The sequence below is a fragment of the Coffea arabica genome, chromosome 6c, assembly GCF_036785885.1.
Source record: "Coffea arabica cultivar ET-39 chromosome 6c, Coffea Arabica ET-39 HiFi, whole genome shotgun sequence".
Lineage (NCBI taxonomy): Eukaryota > Viridiplantae > Streptophyta > Magnoliopsida > Gentianales > Rubiaceae > Coffea > Coffea arabica.
Window position 1 is genome coordinate 10605479 of NC_092320.1, and position 17407 is coordinate 10622885.

Here is a 17407-nt window from a genome sequence, read left to right on the forward strand (position 1 = left end):
AGAACCTTACGGGGTGCCAGTCAAAGTGTCAGAAACCTCAGGGGAGGTTTCTGAAATTATCCCATAAAAAAAAGAAGCAACTCAGGAGAATGTACAATAGACTATAGTTGACCCTGAACGTAGCTACCGAGAAGGGAATCTGTTGTGGACAAGGAAACCCGTCAGATCATCTTAGCCTAATCCTCACAACCGTCAGATCAGGAAACGCGGGGCCCACTTTTTGTTTGTTTTTGCAGGTAAACTGCAAAACGGCCAACGCGGCAAAGTCCGCGAAGCAGACGCCAAGTCGACTCTGACGTCTGAAACCCCAGTCCTAAATGCCAAATCCTAATCACATTAAACAAAAACACTAAGCTTCCATTTCCAATTTCATTAGCTTTCAACAATTGAGAAGCTTGAATCTTCTGAGAAATGAATAGGGAGGCTGAGGAGCGGGGTGGTGGTGGTGGCGGTGGTGCCGAGACGTCGACGGTGGCTGTGGCAGTGGCAGTGGCAGTAAAGAGCTCAAGAGGGAAAGGAAGCCGGCGTGCAGTCCGGTGGGCGGTTGAGAAGATGATATGGAAAGCCGAACCTACTGTGCTAGTCCATGTCATCCCTCCTGTTACTTCAATCCCTACTCCTTGTATGATGTCAAAACTAAAATTTCTTACTATTAGGAGTATGTCTCCGTTGTTATGAATTGTGATGTGGTATCGTTGTTTTTGTTGTACTCCAACTACAGCAGGACAGAGGATACCAATTGAAGAGGTGGACGCAAAGATACTGAGACTATATGTAGATGATATGAAAGAAAGGTCTAAGCAAATGCTTATACCTTTCAAGAAACTGTGTAAAAGAAGAAGGGTGGGTGAGATAAAAGTTTCGTTTCCACCAAACCATGTTGTTTCTTCCGTTACAAAGATTGGTGAATTTTACCAGTAATTGAGGTTTAATGATCTCTCTCTCTCTCTCTCTCTCTGGCTGTAGGTGGAAATTGTAGTGCTTGAGGGGGATAGTCCTGCGTCTGCACTTGTAAGATACGTAGCAGATGTGGGGATTTCAGCTTTGGTAGTGGGTTCCTGCTCTCCCAAATACGGTTGCTTTAGAAGGTAACCTTGCCTTTGATCACATGATGATGTTGTTGCTGGTTTTATGCTATCACCTCAAATATTTTGTCTCTGTTCTTAGCCTCTTTTGTCTCTGAATTTTATGGTGATAATCAAAAGTCTCTTTTGGCTTGAGTAGATTCGACAAGTCCTTCCCTTTTCCTTTGGGATTCCTTCCCTTTGTATTGATTTTGACTTCTTTGCTTGCTTTAATAATTGTTTTAGATATCCCTCATCACTTAACTAAACCTCCATTCGCCTCAATGATTAATTGGTGCAGGAAGCCAAAGAGCTCTGTAGTGCCATCGGTTCTCGTAAGAAATGCTCCTGAAAGTTGTGATGTCTTTGTGGTGTCCAGACGTGGGGTTATCAAAAATAAACCAAAAACCTTGTTGGCTACTGGTATTACCGAAATACATTCAATATCTCAGATGTTTCGTTTCGGCTGTTTCCATGTCAGTCATTGCTTCTTTGTTTGCCCCTTCTCAGAGGATAGCGCAAAGGAGTTTTTGGTCAGTAAAAGCGAACACCATTCTCTGACAGTAAGTAAACAATTGCCTTGGAACAGTTCTTCGTCAACAGACTCAAGAACCAACAAAAACTCACAACTATCATCAACCTCTGGCTTTGGTGGTCCAGACTCTCATATTCAGGCCTATCCAGTATACTCTACCACTTTTCTGCAGCAGATTCATCTTGCGGACAAAACCTTAGATTTTGAAACAGTTCAGAGTCGCTCCTCTCGACCTTCTACATCCTCGGAGCAGGTAAAAGAGTAGTATAAGCCTATTTTTGCTGGATGCTCGTCCAAGCACATTGATGAAGGTTCATTACCCTGGTGGTTCTCTTTTGAGACAATTTGGATGAAACATGTAAACAGTCCCCACTTGGTGCTAATTTTTGCTCTATGTTAATGCAGTCAAATGTCGATGCTGAAGTGGAGCGACTGCGACAAGAATTATACAGCACTCTTTCCATGTACAATCAAGCCTGTGAAGATCTGGTTTATGTCCAAAAGAAGGTAAGAATTTGATTGTCTTTCATTGACTTAAAATCCTAGGTTACTCAGTTCAGAATCCAGTTGGAAAATATTAAAGGACCTTAGAATATCTCAAAAGTCCTCCAATCCTTCTGATTTGTGAAAAGTTTTCATGGTTTAATTATTAATGTGCAGGACACACAGACATCAGTTAGATTCTTTTTTTTTTTTAAGATATGAGCAAGTAGAACTGATTGGCACTCACAGAACATTAACCATCTATTCCTTTCTCACAGGTCAACTTGCTTTCTGCTGAATGCCTTGAAGAAGAAAGAAGAGTGGATGCTGCAAGACAAAGAGAGGAGATTTTACGCAAAGTTGCTGCAAGAGAGAGAGAGAAGCATTTGGAGGCCATGAAGGAGATTGAAATGGCAAAGGATCAGTGTGTCAAGGAAGCTAATGAAAGACAAGTAGCAGAAACTAATGCCCTCAACGAGTTTTCTCAGAAGCAGAAAATTGTGGAAGCACTATTTTCAGAAGACAAAAGGTACAGAAGGTACACTAGAGACGAAATTGAGGAGGCAACAGGTTTCTTCTGTGAGGCAAAGGTTATAGGTTCTGGAGCATATGGAAAAGTTTACAAATGCAGCATTGATCATACTCCCGTGGCCATTAAAGTCCTTCAGTCTGATGCATCAGACAAAAAGGAAGAATTTCTGAGAGAGGTTGCTTACTTCTCTTCTTACATAATTTCCCATCTTTCAAGTCTGAGCTACTAGATATTTTTGAATAAGCACATATCTGCTAGATGTTTTGTTCACACTGGAAGCCGTTAACAGAAACACTAAACATCCATTTATTGTAGGAGTTACTATTTAAGAATGATTTGTTTAACGAAATATGGGCTTGTTCTCATTAGATTGTTTTAACTGATTATAGATTTTGATTTTGAATAATCAATTTTTGTGATGTTCTTGTTTGCTTTTGTGTTCAAGTTATAGAATTTTTAATAACCAAAAAATTTAAAATTTATAATCAACCAAATAGTGGCTTTCTTGATTCTGATTATTCTCTATAATCACTTTCCATAATCAGATCTTGCAAAATCTAAAGCACCTGAGAACAAGGCCTATGTGCAGCACTCACTTGTGAGCTGCGGCAGTACAACTGCATCTTAACTCTGTAATGTAATTGTATCATCGTTAGAACCTTTTCTGATATAACCTCTTCCTTCTATGTAGGTTGAAGTTCTTAGCCTACTACGTCACCCTCATATTGTTTTACTTCTTGGAGCCTGTCCAGAAATTGGTTGCCTGGTATATGAATATATGGAAAATGGCAGCCTGGAAGATTATATACTTCCTGGAAGCGGCCGAGGTCCGCTTCCCTGGTTTATTCGTTTCCGGATTGTTTATGAAGTGGCCTGTGGACTTGCATTTTTACACAATTCAGGACCAGAGCCTATTGTCCATCGGGATCTGAAACCAGGAAATATACTCTTAGATAGAAATTATGTGAGCAAAATTGGAGACGTGGGCTTGGCAAAAATAATATCGGAGGTGGTGCCTGATAATGTAACAGAATACCAAAATTCTATTCTTGCTGGTACCATTTGTTACATGGATCCAGAGTATCAAAGGACTGGCACGGTAAGACCAAAATCTGATCTGTATGCTTTAGGAATCATAGCTCTTCAGCTGTTGACCGCTTGCCGTCCTAATAGAGCAATACTGAAGGTTGAAAATGCCATAAAAACTAGATCATTGTCAGCCGCACTAGATAAATCAATTTCAGACTGGCCATTGGCTGAAGTCAAAGAACTCGCTCAGATGGCTCTAAAATGCTGTAAACTTAGGTGCAGAGACAGGCCAGATCTTGAAACAGAGTTGCTCCCTGTTTTGGAAAGACTCGCCAGATTTGCTGATGTAGCTAGGAAAGCTGGCAGTGGCAATTTTCCTGCACCAAGCCAGTATTACTGCCCAATTCTTCAGGTAATCATTCAAATCCATGGAATAGCCATCTGAATAGTAATTTGCAATTCTCAGGAGGGAAAGCGCACTTATTTGCATCTTGCTCTCAGGAAATAATGGATGATCCGCATATTGCAGCAGATGGTTTTACATATGAGCACATTGCGATTAAAACATGGCTTGACAGACATGATGTATCACCAGTAACGAAGGTTAGACTGCAGACGAAGATGCTTACCCCAAACCATATACTGCGTTCAGCCATTCAAGAGTGGAGGTCAAGCGTCTCATTCTGAGGAACTGAATATGAATGCAGATGCAATCAAATTTCATAGCTACATTTTTAACTGAACCAACGTCTGAGCGAGTTATGTTCATATAGATATCATATTTGTCTAGTAGATTTTGCCAACAGTTGCAACTGCAAATGTATATTCCTGATATCAGCACCATCATATTTAAATGAATGTGAGAAACAACGGTTATAGTAACATGGAATGTCTACATTCATGCAATAATCACTTAAGACTGTCAATTAAGCAGTGTCTACATTGCGATATTCTGAAAATATTTGTGTGGTTAATTAGTACTTTACCATCACTGTTTATGTACAAAGTAAGAAACCTCAAAATGGTATACTGTTGGACGCATCTTATTCAAACCATAGAAGTTGACATGAATCAGGCCTCCACTTGCGTGAATTCTAGTGCATTGGCATCTGGATCACGTGTAAATATGGCTGGCCTTCCAGAGCGACTAAGGGTGTATGCAATACCTGAAATTTGATTGATAAACATACAGCAGAATAAGAAATGCAGGCTTCCAGAAGAAGCATTTCTTTACATTGGAAAAAGTTTGATCATGTTAAGGTGATAAAAAATGAAGCTGAGAATGGGGCACAACTAAATACCAGCTTTATCCAGAATTGCTTTCAGCTTTGGCACATCCCGAATTGCTATGCAAGTATGCCGATCTCGACCCCCATGTTCGGGCCTGCCTGTTAGCGGGTCAGGATTTGGAAGCTCCATCAAATGTATCATCTCAGAACCAACCCACAACCAAGCACCCCTATATGGAAGCTTATCGTGTGGTCGTGCCTCATTTATTTTTAGGCCTGAACTTAATAAATATTAGAAATCCTTTGGCTTTGTCATGTGGAAAAAGGAAGACATTAGATTACCTTTAAGCAGTAAGAAACTTACCAAGTATATTCTGGTAAAAGTCCAGTGACCTTTCAAGGTTCTCACATAAGATCCCAACATGATGCATACTTACAACTCCAAAATCTGCATGTCAGCACATGCTATTCTAAGTTAAAAGTGGCAAGTGACAGGCCTAGAAAATACTCGATCAAAGATTAGACATGGTGTTAGAAATAAACAGTACATTACATGAATGCAGAGGTTTTTCTCCTATACACGGATCAAAACTATGGCGAAATAACAATCTCGCGTTCGAAGGAGTAACCACCATGGAAGACCAACACTTTGAATCAAGGACAAAAAAGTCCAAAGACTTCAAATATGATAATTGATCAAATTTAATCTCTTGCCCTGCTGACTCTATCTTTTAGAGTGTATTTTTAAACATTTCTGACATTGATTGCTAAGTTCTATTATTCGATTTTCAGTAAGTTAAAAATTGTCAGCCAAAGCAAATACATTTGTATCCATATCCTTGAGAGCATTCATTTTTAAACATTTCTGACATTGATTGCTAAGTTCTATCATTCAATTTTCGGTAAGTTAAAAATTGTCAGCAGAAGCAAATACATTTGCATCCATATCCAGTTGAAATTACTAAACTAATTTCAATTGGATTTTCAGCAAAATTTAATTAACTTATATCATAGTGGCTCATCTAACAATTCTATTCCACAACGAATAACATACAGAGGCACAAGAGAAAAGGAGTTTTACCACTCTTGTCATCAACACCTTCAACACTGACAGAATCTTTCTCAAGCATATCTGCTTGTGTAGATGATTTAGCGTTTACCACCAAATGAGGCCTATGATTTCCAGCAGTTCTTACAGTAGGCAGAAAGTTTCTGTTTGGTAGTGTAACTGTTGCAGCAGCAGCACCAATTCCGCAATTGACCTGACTCATAAAGGTCCAACTCATTGGGAGAAGTAAATTTAAAACTGAAGGAACTTTCAGCTACCATGGAGCCAAAAAAGAGAGGTTATAGGGAGAACAAATCATGTATTAGAGGATCCAGTACAACCAAAGGATACACAATCAACAAAAATAAATGGCAGCAATCTCCCCTTTACTTTGACGTGTACTAGACTAGTAAATTTTACATTGATAACAGAATAATGCGTTCTTGGCACCTTGTTTTGCAACCACAATTACTTCAGGGAAGAAGGGAAAAAACCCTCTAGACAACAGAGCCACTTAAGAAGCAATAATTCTTAAATCCATAGCTCCTAAATATCAGTAAAGCTGTAAAGATCAATGTCCTGCAAGAACGGTGCATGAGGATGCCCCTATACACTTGAAACTAAATGTAAAATTGAAGCATCAAGAGCAACTATCGAATCCTAAAAGCTTTCGTAGTATACTGATTTGAAGAAAGTTCATTTTTTTCAAGGTTTAAATCAACAAATGAACTTGGATTAAGTTGCAGAAGGGCCAGCAAGCAAAATATATTTAGGCCAGATAAACAAGAAAAAATGAACGAGTATTAACCATTCTTCAAATGTATACCCATGGATATGCATAACTACGCGGCTCAACTTTCCGGTCATGGTTTTCTTGTCTTTCTAATATCACCAATCTTGTTCAATTAATGACACGAAAGTAGAAAATTTAGAAAAAAAAAAAAAAGCAGATTGTGATCAATCATGTATTGTCAACTAATTTCAGCTCAACTTACTCAACAAGTATGGTAATTAACAAAAATTTTCCAATAGATTCCTGCAATTTATATATATATATATATATATATATATATATATATATATATATATATATATATATATATATATATATGTTTAACCATCAGTTTCGGCAACAAATTGACAGGAAATTTTTTACTACCTTTTTTTGAGGCAAAGTTAGAGGTGGGTTCAGTAGAGAAGCCATTGAAGAGCAGAGGAGCTAATCAGACAGTACTCGAGCGTAGCAGCGCTTCAGTTTATACAGCCGTATTCTGCTTTGGGATTCTGTCTGCTTTTATCCTTTATTTTTGGGTTGAAACGATTAAGAACTTGTCGGCCACTGCTTGCGACTGAAGTTGCGGTTCAAGATTGCCAGCCAAGGAGACCCACATAACCCATTGTATTGCAAACGCTACACTTGTTCGAGGCAAATTTGCAGAATGGGAAGATTATGTGGTAATTTCGCGTAATTTGTTGGACGTTTTTACTTTTTTTATTTTAACCGACAAAACTTCATATGAATTCGATATACTTGAATGCTGGTCGAAACATGTTGCCGGGTTAGTAATAAATTTCAGAAAAACAGTTTTTCTATTTGTTTTTTGGCCTTTTTTGGGAGTACAAAAACTCACCTCCCCCTCCATGCCAAGATTCCCAAAATCAAGTTCATGATTCCATGCATTTTTGAGATTTACCAGATTGAATCGGATCGTAATATTCTATCAGAATATAAGCAACAAATAATGCAACTCCTGTGCTCAAAGACTTATATAGGTGGGGGGAGGGCGGCTAAAAAAATTTTCTAAAATCTTTATTTTGTACTATATATTTTAACGTACCACCTCAAAAATCTTTCATGTTTCTCTTTTTATCTCCTTTAGGGACGGCTGTAACAGCCCCACTTTCCCCTAAGGCGAACCAAAGGGGCTAGCGGACTGTCTGCCCAACTCTCGCCAGGACTACGGATCAGTTCACGTCGATCTAATACGCTCCGGAACATACCCACGCGTGTAAACAAGTCAAAATCACAAATAAAAAAAACGAAAAATCGAAGCCGATGATGAACAGTACCGGCCACGTCAGAATCCAGATACTAGGCCGAGAGTAGCCAAAATTTTTCCTTCTCCGTTTGAAATGCGTATCGCTCCGAAATCCAACCAAATATATATAAACATTAAAATTCAACATTTACAAGCCAAAACGGCATACCAAAATATCCAAAAGTTCATACATGTGCAACTAGCCACTTACAAGCCAACCATTGGTTGAAACCAAACACTTAGGGTTTTCACCCTCAAGGAGCTATTCAAAATATACATTTACATGAGCTCAACTTGCTAGTACAACCTTTCCAAAAGTGATCATTTTCCTGTAAGGAAAACAAATGGAACGGAGTGAGCTAAAGCTCAGTGAGTTACTACCACAATAGCAACTAAGATCACATAAGTATAACCTTTCAGTTCAAGTATACAAATAAGAAGTAAATCAAATCAGTGAAAGGATACGGACGGCTCTCAAGAGCCCATTTCCACGCTTACATTCTTGATCCAATTTCATTGACTCTCCGTCAACGTTTATGAGTACCAACCGTAGACCTCACTTCACCCATTCCTTCCACCAAACATACCCCAACCGGGCCCGCACTCCAATCAGTAACTTTTGGTAATACTCGAGTATACCGGAATCAAGAGTCTCATTACTACAAGATTCCCTAGTACAGTCCCCGTGGCATGACAATTTTCACGACCAAGCCCTCGCCGGCTCGATCCAATTGACTACCAAACGGGGTTGAGCTCAGTGATACAGTAAAGCCGTTGGACATTCGTCCAAACGACACCAAATCATTTTTCCATGAATGGAATTCAGTATCTCATATAACAAGTGCAGTATTTCAGTAAAACAGTAAACAGTCATGAATGAAATCACAAGGGGGTGAGGGCGGTCAAGTACACCCTCACCTCAATCACTTCCAATAGCCAAATAAGCCTTCAAGGCATCAGTTTCACATATAACAAAGCCACATTGTAACATTTAAGTGAGTAGTATACTCACTAATCAATTAAGTGCTATTTCATGCACTTCCGTCAGGAGAATGTCGTGAACCACCGTCACGCCCTAGAACACGTAAAGCCGGCTCGATCCAATTGACTACCAAACAGGGTTGAGCTCAGTGATACAGTAAAGCCGTTGGACATTCGTCCAAACGACACCAAATCATTTTTCCATGAATGGAATTCAGTATCTCATATAACAAGTGCAGTATTTCAGTAAAACAGTAAGCAGTCATGAATAAAATCACAAGGGGGTGAGGGGGGTCAAGTACACCCTCACCTCAATCACTTCCAATAGCCAAATAAGCCTTCAAGGCATCAGTTTCACATATAACAAAGCCACATTGTAATATTTAAGTGAGTAGTATACTCACTAATCAATTAAGTGCTATTTCATGCACTTCCGTCAGGAGAATGTCGTGAACCACCGTCACGCCCTAGAACACGTAAGCAAGTACAATGAGACTCGATAACGAGTCATATAGCAATGCTGAACACAACCCCAATAGGGTTTCATATGCATAAATAAGCATGATAGCAAACCAGAAATTAGAGATAGCTTTAGTCTTAGCCCCGAATAGAAAAACTGTTTTGCCCTTATTATGTGGTAATGGCGTCAAATTCACTACGGTTATCAGATGGGGGTGTAAGACCCACCGTTTCGAAGCTATGAAACAGGGCTACAACAATGTAGAAGGTCACTCACTCCAGTTCCTAGCTTAACTAGGTCAAAAATGCCAAATTCTAAACCAGAATGACCAAAACAGGTTTGTAAATCACACAAAACTGTAATCAGTATAACTCAGTCCATACAAGTCCAAATGCCGAAATTCCAAAGGCATATGGTAGCTAAGACATCCAGCTACATTTCATCAGAAGACACCAACAACAAAATCCAAACCGATTCCAGTCAAAATGGCCAATTACCAGTGCAGATTTCGCATTCTGTCCAAAGCAGAACAGCTACAGTAATTCCGTCATATCTCACTCTACACTAATCCAAATGATCTGAAATTTTACAGGCACCTCAAACACATCAATACCTACAACTTTCATGTTTTGAACAAAGTCCAATTCGGCCTTTAACCCTATGATCCAAAACCGGACAGAATTAGGGGTTTTCAAACCCTAACTTTTCACAATTCACTCCAAATCCAAAATTGGTTGCATTTAGCAACAATTCACACCCACTAGAGTCATTTTAAACCATTACCATTCATCATACAAGGCCATAACATCCCATTCATATTGAACCAGAAAATTCATCATAAAATGGAAAACTTCGCCATATCACTTCAAATAAAGAAATAAATCACATATTCCATCACTCATGCCACCATTAAGCACAAAATAAGTATCATTAGAGGTAGTAGGGTGTTCAAGCATCACTTACCAAGAAATCAAGAGAGAGAGGGATGTTGGCCACCTTAGACCTTCAAACAAACTTCACTAAGACACTTACTAGCACTAGAAGGAAAGATTTTATGGAGTGGAATCTAGTGTAGGCTTTTGTTCTTGGAAGATTGAGTGAAATGGAAGCTTGAAAGTTGAAGAAATTTCCTTCCTTCTTGAGCTAGGAGGGCCGGCCAACATGGAGAAGAAAATGGTGATTTTTGGGCAATTTTGAGATATTTAATCCTTTGGTCAAAAAAGTCAAGAAAGTGAATAGTAATTCTTAAAGTCCAACCAATGAGAATGTGACACTTGTCACCTCATTAAATGCATTCCTATCCTTTCTTTCTTCTCTCACATCAATCATTTCACACACTCTATTTATCTATTAACACCCGATAAATTTTACACAGTATCCGGAATTTAACCTAATTGGCCGAATTTTTCCGAACTTTTCGCACTAGTGGGTCCCACGTCCAATATACATTCTTAATTTTCTAAAACTCACCAATGCTAGAAAAAATCAACTAAAAACTATAATTACGCATAAAATCTACCAGAAAAATATTTCTAAACTAGAAAATGCAAAATTTATGCAATTAAGGGAACTAAAACCCTAGAAAAAATAATTAGGATTTTACGGGTTCTCAAAATGGCAACGGGGCGGGGTTGGGGATGGGGGAGGACGGGGCGGGGTTGGAACGGAGGACCCCTCCCCCATCCCCCTCTCCGCTACATACAAATTCCCCCCGCCCCATCCCCCGTCCCCCGCTCCCCCCGTCTCGTCCCTGTCTTGTCCCGCTTCTGCCACAGGGTTAATAAAAATTTGTTATATTATTTTATTATAGTTAAATTTTAGCAAATAATCAAGTACTAAAATATCAATACATCATCAAATTATTATTCACTGTAATTTTACAATTGAAACTTATAAAAACAATCAAACAAAAATTATTTGAATACAATCTAACACGATGAAATAAATATAACTAAAGTAGTCAAGTGTTCACTTTTGGCACAAATACAATTACTAATTCATTATTGTGTTCGTGCTTTTTTTAAGAAAAAAATGTTATTGTATTAAGTGTAATTAGGGATTTAGTATAAATATATAAGTAAATTTAGTATAACCAATTAATAATTTGTATTAATACACATATATAATTATTAGTATAATTAATAATATCAATTATATTATATATACTAATAGACATCATATAATCCATATAACTAATAATACTATCATCATAAGTTTGTAACTAATTAAATTATATATTATATATAATTGTATACATATATATTTATTTTTTTAAAGCGGGTGGCGGGGCGGGGGATGGCGTGGGGGTACACTCCCCCGCCCCCCTCCTCATTCGCCCCCCGCGGGACGGGTGATTGCCATCCCTGCCCCCCACCCCCTTCTCTACAATTGCAACTTTTTGAATTAATTATTGTATGAGATAAATTAGGTAAAAAGGTAAATATGGAAGGTAGAATTTGTATACAATTATCAAGGAACAAAGAATATGGATAATAAATAGAGTAAATCTTATAAAAGTATTAAGTCTATTTTTTTGGACACACGTTGACACATTTAAACTGCATCTATCTTATCATATAAATACATACATTCACAATGCTCCTTGCATTTAGGCATTTTCCTAAATTAACTATAATTAAAAAAAAAAAACTAGCATCTAGCCAAATTGAAATTTTAATTTCAGAAAAATGTAGTAAAGGTGTATGGCGTAAGTTGGCTAAATAACAAATTTCACTTCAATGTTGCGACATTTAAAATCTAACTCTTGACTTGAAGTTTTTTTTTTATTTCTTTGGAAAATTTTCAATTGATCTTAATTTCCCCCTTTATTTTACAGTCTTAGATCGCCTTTGTTGAAAAGATTCATTTTCGTGCAAATCAATTTAACATACGCGAAAAGATAGTCAAAATACATATAGTTGCCCCATTATTAGTATCACTATCTAATATGTTTCTTTTTTTAATACTTGTATTACCTAACAAAGCTAATAAAAAAAGTAGGATAAACTGGTAATATCATGTATTTGGTGTTCGCCTCCCCTAAACAAAAATCCTGATTCCGTCTCCGCCTCTGCTCAACATGATAGTATAGCTAATTGAGGTCAATAGTGTGCCGTATACAAAGTTTTTTGGGGACGGTCTGAAATTCAAATGAAGCAAATTTTGGCGATCACATAACGTAACTGGACAAAATAGTTGAAAGGGACTAATTTATACGCGTGTTTATGAACATTTATCAATGAGATAGAGTATTAAAACACGTACTTAGTTAATTGGGATGTTGATCATTGCCTTTGACAAATTATCCAAAGGAAATTGCCTGCCTTTGACATTTCATTGACCGCTAACCGGCATTGTTGAAGATATTTATTAATTGATCGCAATACACAATAGAAAAGGTCCGATAGTCTAAATTTTTTTAATGTTTAAAAAAATTCCAAAATATATTATAAAAACTCTGCTACTTTCAAATATTTCAAAATATATTCTAAAAATATGCTAAAATATACTCTAAAAACTCTATTGCAGTAAAATTGTTTAAAAACATTCTAAAAAATAGCTAATCAAAATGGAGCTTAGATATCTTTACTTTTTGATGGCTATATTTGGATAGCAAATTTTTCATTTGCATCATAAACACATTTCTCAATCCATCTTTTTTTTATTCCCAACTACATTTTTATCTCACATACATCATATCACAAACAGTACTACAGTAATTATTCCACAAGAAGTTATTATTTGGAAACAGTAATTATTTCACAAACAGTAATTATTTGGAATAATACTCTATCCACAAGAAGTTACAAGGAAAACTCTGCGGAATTGAATATAAGAGTCAATGGACTTGTATACCGTGAAAATTTCCACTGAAAATTGCCATTATCCAACATTTCTTATCTTTTGGTTTTAGAAAATGAATAAAGACTTCATCAATGTTCACACATAGGAGGACTAGGGTCTACCTTTTTCTTATAACCTTTATCTTTATTAAGGTTGATTTGACATGAATTTCAGGATAAACATAATTTATAATTGCTAAACACCAAAGTTTTTCTCGTTGCAAATGGTTGCAAACTACTTGTAAGAAATCAAAGAGTTGATGAACAATGTTTTTCGTATTGTGTTGTCAAAGATTTGAACAATGAAAATAAAAAAAAAAAAAAATTTGTAAGTAGGAGGTGACAACTAGTTAATGACCTTTTCATTGGTGGTTAAGATTGATGTTTCAAGAACTAGAAGTCAGCGTTCAAATTTTCCTACCCCTTTTTTCGCATTTTATAATGAGTCAATACCTCAATTACATGTAGTATAACCAGTCCAACCAAACCTCAAAAGATTTGATGAATTGTACATCAACATAGTCACATTTTTCCAAAAGGAAGTTAGTTGCCTTTGAGACGTCATTGAATGCTAAGTGCTAACTGGCATTGTTGTTACCTGAAGACTACTTGAAGAGATTTATTTATTGATTGCAACATAAAATGATAAAATAGGAAGGTCCGATAGTCAAATTGTCAATTAGATAACCATGACGTAATATGTGACGTAAGATGTGACGTAAGATGTGAGGTAACATGTGACGTAATCCGATATTGGGGAATTTGACAATTAAATGAACTGGTGGGAAAAATGTTTTCGCAACAAGTTAATTTCAATATTCCTAAGTCTCAATCTGGGAAATTATTTTAATGTGAAGGAGGTTTGTAGTATTGAAAAAAGGATTTAGAGTGGAGAGGTGATTTTTTATGCGTAATTAAAATATTTGAGGAAGCAAAAATAGATTGGTGAAGATGAAGATGTATGTATATATATATATATATATATATATATATATGCAACGTCCCAATTACATGTATTACTAATCCAACCAAACCCCAAAATTTTGATGAATTGCACATCAACATAATCACATTTTGCCAAACAACTTTCTCTGTGTTGAGTCCCATGGTTTGATTTGAGAGCGTCTTCATATTTAAGTTTATTTAATTATTCTAATAAACTTGAAATTGTGTTCAATTTAACTTGTTGGTTATTATTATTATTTCTGGTAACACGTTTTTTCATCGAACTGATTTCAAACGAGTTTTTATTAAAGTAACTTGAATTTTTTTACCCATAAATTTAAGTTTTTTGCTAATTGAGTCAATATCAAACTGAGTTTAAAAGTTTACTGAATGTAAAATACTGTTTCAACTTGACTTGATTAATTGACCAAACAATTTCACCATGCTTGTCCAAACTCGATTCAAGTATCTTTCAATCCTAATTTATATGTATGCAATTTGAGTTTTCTTTGTTAGTTACAGTCCTTTTTGCTGTTTTCCATGTCCACCATCAATGCCCTAAAAAGGAAGGACAAGTACAGAGATAGACCTACAGACCTAGAAATTCCATTTTCAGTTGAAACCCCTCATTTTTTCAGACCATCAGGTCGGAGAGCATAGCCAGCACTTTCGACACTTTCTCCTCCCTTTCCTTCTTCCCCAACCGAAACCCCAGCCCGCCTTTTGACGAAACTTCTAAGTTCCAATACGAAACAAGTCTTCCTTTAATTTCCAAACGTGCCTCTATTCTATTATATATTCCCTGGCACCCCCTGATATCATTCCAGCCCAGCAACCGAAACTAATAAAAAACAAAAACCTCCGAGTAACGAACCGCGTACGCTCCCCATGTCACGATAACCCAAGAAAAAGGCTTATATTTGCCCAAATTCTCCGTACAAACTGTCCGAGTCACCGTCAAACATCCCCACCCTCATCGCCTCTGAATCTTCCTCTCCGTGTTCCCACCCACACGCGCTTCCTTCTTCGTCCTTCCTATCATCTCCATTTCTATAAGACCTTCCCCAATCTCAATCTTTTTATAGTTCAAACAATCCTTGGTGTTCACATCCTTATTCAACAAAATATCAACTACTGCTTTCACACCATTATGGAAATTTCATCTTTCTCGTCACCATATAGTGGTAGTAGTAGTGAAGATTACCTCTCTTCTAACTTATTCAGTTTCTTTCAAGAATTGGATCCCATTGCTATTCCTACCAACAATACGTCTTCTTCTTCCTCCTCTCAGAGTAACATTAATCTCTCCAAGAAAAGAAAAAGGGTCGATCACGAGCCTACCTCTTCCTCGATTCAGGACTTTGTTAACACTTTCTTGACTTTTGATAGCGATAACAAACAACAAGAACAGCAGCAAGAAGACGAATTCCTTCTCTTTCCATCTCTGGCTTCTTTCTCTCAGTCGCCCTCAAGTACAAGTCCAATGAGAGAAATGAAAGAGGGTGCTATTGGTACTGCCTCCGAATCCAAAAGGGCTCGTCGGAGTTCGCCTGAAGTTGAAGCACCAGAAGCAGGAACCAGCTCGCAGAGGAGATTATGGGTAAAGGATCGATCAAAAGCTTGGTGGGAGCATTGTAATAGCCCCGATTTTCCGGAGGAGGAGTTCAGGAAAGCTTTTCGGATGAGTAAAGCCACTTTTGATATGATTTGTGATGAGCTTGAGTCAGTTGTTACGAAGAAGGATACAATGCTGCGTTTGGCTATTCCGGTTCGCCAACGGGTTGCGGTTTGTATATGGAGATTGGCTACGGGGGAGCCTCTCCGGGAGGTGTCGAAGCGATTTGGATTGGGAATCTCAACTTGTCATAAGCTTGTCCTTGAGGTTTGTTCTGCAATCAGGAATGTTTTGATGCCTAAGTTTTTGCAGTGGCCTAATGAGGAGAATATGAGGGAAGTCAAGAGAGGTTTTGAAATGATTTCTGGGGTAGCAGATGTGGCTGGTTCGATTTATACAAGCCATGTTCCAATCATAGCTCCTAAGGTTAGTGTTGCCTCTTATTTTAACAAGAGGCATACTGAGAGGAATCAGAAGACGTCTTATTCGATTACGGTTCAGGGGGTCGTTGATCCTAAAGGTGTTTTTACTGATATTTGTGTGGGATGGCCTGGTTCAATGACTGATGATAAGGTTTTGGAACAGTCTGCTTTGTACCAGAGAGCAAATAGAGGACTTTTGAAGGATGTTTGGGTTGTCGGAAATGCAGGATTTCCACTTATGGATTGGGTACTAGTTCCATACACAAGGCAGAATCTTACTTGGACTCAGCATGCTCTCAATGAGAAGGTTGGAGAAGTTCAAAATATTGCCAAAGAAGCATTTATGCGATTGAAAGCTCGATGGAGGTGCTTGCAGAAGAGGACAGAAGTTAAGCTCCAGGACTTGCCAATTCTGCTTGGGGCATGCTGTGTACTGCATAACATATGTGAAATAAGGGATGAGGGAATGAGTCCGGAGCTGAGATTCGAATTGTTTGACGATGAAGTGGTACCTGAGAATCCTGTGAGGTCCATGAATGCAGTTCAGGCTAGAGATCAAATTGCACACAAGCTGTTGCACCATAACCTGGCAGGCACCACCTTTTTGTAGTTAGAAGATGTCTGAACTTTTCTTAGCGCTTCTATTCACAGATTGATTTTTTTTCATGGCTCTTGTCTCAGCCATGCTATAGAATAAAATTCCATTGTAATTCTTTGAAATTTGTAGACGATTTCTTTTACCTTTTGAATTAATAGAACCCATCAGGCTGCGCTTCTTTTGAGATTGATTAATATTTAGCCCTGCAACCATCTCCCCTATCATCTTAGTTTACCTTCTGCGCTTCCAGGATCATAAACTGCACGAAGTTCCAATTTCACATGCTTTTATTGTTCAGACAGGAAAAATTGATCCTTGAGGATGAATAGAATTTGTTCCTTCCACAGGGGAAATTGATTATATGCACGTAACCATACGAGTTGCAGTTAACTAGCTTCTTAACTAGCTTTTTTTGCGGTCAAGCATGATGACAAATTTCTGCCGTTTTGACTGAACGGAGATTTTCGTCATTGTGCTTCGTCGATGAAAGTAATTAGGTAAGGATACCAGGAAATAGGCTGACTCGCTTTTTGAGTCAAGTGTCCTTGTTATTATTAAGGAAAGAAAATGACCAGCAGTTGAAGT

At 37.7% G+C, this 17407-nt stretch overlaps 3 protein-coding genes across 4 annotated transcripts; 2 read left to right on the plus strand and 1 right to left on the minus strand.

The window, feature by feature from the left end:
* The first annotated feature begins 283 nt into the window (after nt 1–283).
* LOC113692376 (U-box domain-containing protein 34) lies at nt 284–4525 on the plus strand. Its single transcript, XM_027210770.2, has 9 exons — nt 284–622; nt 722–843; nt 967–1088; nt 1366–1487; nt 1575–1852; nt 2005–2106; nt 2361–2789; nt 3306–4055; nt 4145–4525. The coding sequence occupies exons 1-9, from the start codon at nt 412–414 to the stop codon at nt 4328–4330; spliced, it is 2322 nt and encodes a 773-aa protein (XP_027066571.1). The 5' UTR covers nt 284–411; the 3' UTR covers nt 4331–4525.
* On the minus strand, nt 4517–7342 carry LOC113692377 (uncharacterized). Of its 2 annotated transcripts, none has more exons than XM_027210774.2 (5): nt 7080–7342; nt 5954–6134; nt 5237–5320; nt 4945–5031; nt 4517–4809 (listed from the first exon to the last, which is right to left on the minus strand). In XM_027210774.2, exons 1-5 carry the CDS (start codon nt 7122–7124, stop codon nt 4715–4717), a joined length of 492 nt encoding a protein of 163 aa, XP_027066575.1. In that variant the 5' UTR covers nt 7125–7342; the 3' UTR covers nt 4517–4714. The 2 variants fall into 2 exon arrangements, with proteins under 2 accessions (XP_027066575.1, XP_027066574.1); XM_027210773.2 differs by having other exon boundaries at nt 4945–5148.
* Nucleotides 7343–15117: 7775 nt separating this feature from the next.
* On the plus strand, nt 15118–17016 carry LOC113693589 (protein ANTAGONIST OF LIKE HETEROCHROMATIN PROTEIN 1). Its single transcript, XM_027212133.2, has one exon. It carries the CDS (start codon nt 15338–15340, stop codon nt 16832–16834), a length of 1497 nt encoding a protein of 498 aa, XP_027067934.1. The 5' UTR covers nt 15118–15337; the 3' UTR covers nt 16835–17016.
* Nucleotides 17017–17407: the final 391 nt, after the last annotated feature.